The 5078-nt window shown below is 48.0% G+C and overlaps 1 protein-coding gene across 1 annotated transcript in view; it reads left to right on the top strand.

The window, feature by feature from the left end:
• Positions 1–2385: 2385 nt before the first annotated feature.
• LOC103379644 (spondin-1-like) overlaps positions 2386–5078 on the top strand; it is a 73389-nt gene continuing 70696 nt past the window's right edge. The window contains exons 1-2 of the mRNA XM_025056313.1: positions 2386–3174; positions 4617–4723. Coding sequence (XP_024912081.1) covers positions 2946–3174; positions 4617–4723 — 336 coding nt within the window. The 5' untranslated portion in view covers positions 2386–2945. The remainder of the gene's footprint in view (positions 3175–4616; positions 4724–5078) is intronic.

Genomic DNA, 5078 nt, shown 5'->3' with positions numbered 1-5078 from the left:
TGTATTATAGTTTCGTCAGCTGAGCTTTTATTATATATAATTTCCTACTTTTACTGTCAAATAGAAAAGTGAACATTGTTTCCTGTGGGTGAGGGAGGGGTGAGGCCTCAGGGGGCGGGGCCTCTGTGGCCCAGGGCTCCAGAGTAGCTAGGACAGCCAATGGGGGCGTCGTCATCATCCGTCAGCTCTTCTTCTTCTTCTTCTTCTTCTTCTTCTTCTTCTTCTTCTTCTTCTTCTTCTTCTTCTTCTTCTTCTTCTTCTTCTTCTTCTTCTTCTTCTTCTTCTTCTTCTTCTTCTTCTTCTTCTTCTTCTTCTTCTTCTTCTTCTTCTTCTTCTTCTTCTTCTTCTTCTTCTTCTTCTCTCTCCACTAAAACCCTCCACATTCTGGGCACATTCTCCCCACGATATAAAAGCAGAAGACAGATGGAGGGAGAACAGAGGAGAAATGGATCAAAAGTATCATCAAACTTCAGCCCGGTCCCAACGGCACATTTAATATCGGCCTTAAACTTCTGCATTTCCATAATCCCCTCCACTTCTCTCTTCATGATAATAAATCTGGATCAGATTAAAGGCAGGAGCGAGAGGGGGCGCCGTGCTGACGAAGGGGAGATGAGTGACAAATTTACCAAGTAGATGTAAAATCAAATAAAAGTCCGGCCACTCACAGACTCTCTGGCGACACCTGCTGTCCCCGGACACCTCCGCTGCCTCCTCCCTCCTCCTCCTCCCGCCTCCTCCTCCCGCGGTGGAGGAGCTTGTCTGTCTTGTTAATGTGTTTACAAGCAGGATAATAAAGTCTGTGAGGGAAAAAATGAGAACGCTGCAGAAAACGGTGCCTTCGGGCGAACAGGAAATGATGTCGTAAAATAAAAGAGGAGCAGGGTTGGTTGTTGTTTTTTTTTGTTGCACCGTTTACTTTGTAAAATGGAAATTATTGATCGTGTGCGAGAGAAAAAGCAATTAATCATCATTTTAACCCAAATGTGAGCCCCGTGGCTCCCGGCCCACTCTGTGGCCCATTCACAAAACAACAGTCAGGTGTTTGAAAACAGTCGGACAGGGAGATCGGTGATCTGGAGCCCCCTCTGGCGGGGACGCAGCACTGACAGCCATCATCTGGCCCACGCGGCGTTGATGGGACACCATGTGGCGGCTGACAGGTTGACGGGCTAATGTGGCCCAGAGTTCTTTAATGAATGGCGTGGTCGTCCGCGGGCTGCAGCTCCCCATTATGTCCAATCTGTGGGTCACTGGTAATGACCCGCGGGCCTGACATCCTGCCATGCTGTGGCCAATTTGTGGCCCAGATTGAGTGAATTGGAGTGGACCGCACCAGGACCATTAGTCGGCGACCTGTGGTCATTTAAACGAAACAGTCCAAACAGAAAGAAGTGTTTTTACCACCAGGAGTCGAACTGTTGATCCTACTGCTGTAAGGCAAAGTCATTAGCCGCCACCTCCACCACCACCACCACCCCCTGCAGGTGGATCAGACAACTGCACTTAAAGTATTTTCAAAGTAAGTGATAAAAGTGTTTCAATAACAGGAGAAATGGGCCTTTGTGGAACAGTGTTGCTCAAATGGTGGGATGCGGCCCTGTTCTCAGACCGTTCTGGACTGGAAAATGGACATCACTTTAAACATTCATGCAGCAAGGACTACATTTATGAACAGGGGTATCGTTACATCAGGGATGTAACGATACACTCAACCATACGATATTTTTTTGTTGCGATTTTATCACCATGTTTTTAGGTGCATACTGCCACCTACTGTACTAGGTCTGTACTCCCTACACCTTGATACATGATTCTTTTTTTTTTTTAAGAATTGTCACGTATTTGTATTGAATTTTAACTCACGATACATCGTAACATCCTAAAAATATTAGTAATAAATAAATCTTTTTTATTTGCTGATCTTAGCTTAGTGGTTCCTGAGGTGTGGCGTAGGCTCCCTCTGGGGGCGTGGAGGTATTACAGCATGGGCGTAGCAGGTTAAATTGATTTACTTTTTAATATTTAATTTACTTTGTTTAGTAAAAATATGAATGTTTAGATTTATATTTGCTGATCTTAGCTTTGGGCTCCCTCTGGGGGCGTGGAGGTATTACAGCATGGGCGTAGCAGGTTAAATTAATTTACTTTTTAATATTTAATTTACTTTGTTTAGTAAAAATATGAATGTTTAGATTTATATTTAACAGAACGTTTTAAGTCATTGTAGTTTCAGCGGTGGTTCCAGTGAAAAAAAAAAAAAAGACGTTCTAGGACGATCCTGATTGGTCAGGTAAAAACAAGCACAGGTGTAAAGTGATTAGGAGAATGACGGCTGCGTTCCATTCTGCTCCTTCACTCTTTGGGTCAACGTCACACTGAGGTCAGTAAACCTGGTCTGTCCGACTGGTTCGGTTCGGTTCGGTTCGGCTCCGTGATAATTCTTCAGTAAATGAATGGAAGTCAAAACAACAACAACAACTGCACAGAGCGCTGTACGCGCGCTCGTACGCGTGCACGGCGGAGGGCTGGCTCTGTGAGCTGTTAAAGTGCGGAGCTCCGTTCTGGACCTTCCCCTCGCCTCCAGTCACACAGACGCGTCACCAGCAGCCTGCTGTGATTCGGTTCGGATGTTTGGACTCCGCTGCTTCAGGCTCCGAGTCTCTCTGAGCAGGAACTGATCTGGAACCAGCACCAGCACCAGCAGCAGTACCAGCACCAGCAGCAGTAGTACTATTAGCGGTAGTTCTCCAGCTCCGCTCCCCCGCTGTGTGTGCGCCCCCGACGCGCTCCTTCTGCTCCGGGATGGACTCGTCTCCGGCTCCTCGTCTTCACCTCCGGCGCTGACTGTGACGCTGGTCGGAGTTCGTGTGGAAGATTCGGATCTGTTCTCGGCTTTATCTCCTCCTTTTTCACCTCTTTCTTCCCTGAGCTGCACCTCCACCATGGGGAGGTCTGTGCGTCTGCAGCTCCTGCTCTGCTCCCTCCTCACCGGCTTCATGTGCCACGGCGTCGCCTTCCTGGAGGAGCCCTCCGCCGGCGGCCGGTCGGACGGCTACTGCGGGCGGATCCTGCGGGCGCAGACCCAGGGGACGCGCAGGGACGGGCACCACGAGTTCAGGCTGAGGGTGGAGGGAGACCCGGAGAACTACCAGCCCGGCAGCACCTACAGAGGTAGGAGTTGGTCTGCGGAGCGCAGTCTGTGCGTAAAATGTGCGCAAATACATACTTTTAGTCGGGATTAAGAAACAGAGCAGCGCGTTAATCTGGAATAACTTGACGTCTTGATGTCCGTGGATCTTCAGCTGATGTGGTCCACATGGGCCGCGTTCCGTTAAAGTTCTCTTTGGTCTCAGTTGTTGGAACAGAAGCTGCGGTTTTATTAATCGCGGTATCGGTTTTTAACTTCGATATATTGTTATTTTCTGATTCATTTAAACACATTTTGATTCAGAAGAGTTCTCTCTCTAACTGTGTTAGAACCTGCAGCCTGGAGAACCCCCCCCCACTGACCCCCCCCACTCACTCTGTGTGGCTGGTGGTGATTTGTTAAGGATACTTATTGTTATAATGACTGACCTATTTAAACTTCCTCTTCCTGCCAGTGGACACACACACACACGCACACACACACACACTTGTCTCTGAAGGTCAGGAGGGAAGCCAACATTTCCTCTGGTCCTTGAACCTAACACTGACTAAATCTGACTTAAAGTCTTTAACTCAGTTTTTAACTCTCAGAGATTTTAACCCGTTCTCACTTAGAACAGCGCCCCCTCTCGCCCTCCCTTTTTGGTACCTGTGGTCCCCCGTCTACTTAGAGGGTGGAGGTTCAAATCCCAGGCTTTGTTGTTCAGTGATAAAAACCATTACTTTAATTTACCCGGGGGGGTCAATCCCAGCTGTCAACAGGTGGGGGCGTGGGTCCCACCTGACAGTTGGAACATTGGCCTTTTTTGGGGGAAAATATAAACTTTTTTTTTTTTTCTCATCAAAATTTGAAGTTTCCCCTCAGAAGTTCAAGTTTACAGCTTGGACTTTTATTTTATTTTATTTTTATAAACTTTTTAAACACCTCCCCCACCTCAGTGCCAGGGGGCGCCGTAAGAGATAAATGAGCTGATACAAGGTGAGGGCACAGCAGCGGTGAACTGAGGAACATTTTTCTCACATCTCGTTATAAATCCACTGTACCACTCACACACACACACGTGTGTGGTACAGAGTTGCAGGTTCGAATCCCACGCCTTGTAGAGCCGTGGTGTGTTGATCAGGCTTGGCCGCTGCCTGACACGGCACAGCACAGGCCGGTGCTTCTGCTGGACTGATGGGTTCAGTGCAGATGTACAGATGTTTGTGTAGAAGGTTATGGGTTCAATCCCCACCTGGTCCTTGGTTTCAGGTTGGGCTGAAATTGAATACTTTAATGAAGTATAGAAGAAGTGAAGTGGACGGTTGCAGGTTTAATTCCTAAACGTCCAGAAGTAGTAATTCTTTACTTGTTCGCGTTGATGTTCAAAGACAAACTTCTTACAACGACCTCGACCTTTGACCTTCTGTTAATTTCAAGCGTCGTCTTTTTTTTTAACGCCTGCTCTCGCTCTTCTCCTTCACAGTGGTCCTGCTGGCAACCAGCCCTGCTTACTTTAGAGGTTTCACCCTCATCGCTCTGAGGGAGGGCAGGGAGGGCACCAGGGACGAGGACTACGCCGGACAGTTCCAGGTGAGGACGCGCAGGGTTTTTGGACGGGGAGACAGAAACGCTGATCTTTCTCCTGAGTGCGAAGGTTTTTTTTTTTTCTAACAGTCGATCTCATTTGCATGCCTTAATACTTTACCTACGGCAGTCGGCTTAGCGGCTCCCCCTGCTGTTTTCTGATGTGGAGGGTGTTGCTGACAAACACGCCGGCGCTCTGCTGGATAATAGAAGAAAGGAAGGAAACGGAGCAGCCGACGTCTGCGGTTGTCACTTTGGTGCTGCTCTTTCAGAGCGAAGCAGACGTGGCGTTTTTTTTTCCTGCTAAGTAGCAGATATTTTCCTCCAGCAGAAGAAAGGAGGCAGATGAGGACAGAGAGAA

The sequence above is a fragment of the Cynoglossus semilaevis genome, chromosome 6, assembly GCF_000523025.1.
Source record: "Cynoglossus semilaevis isolate Cse_v1.0 chromosome 6, Cse_v1.0, whole genome shotgun sequence".
Taxonomy (NCBI): domain Eukaryota; kingdom Metazoa; phylum Chordata; class Actinopteri; order Pleuronectiformes; family Cynoglossidae; genus Cynoglossus; species Cynoglossus semilaevis.
This window is presented reverse-complemented; position numbering and strand designations above follow the sequence as displayed.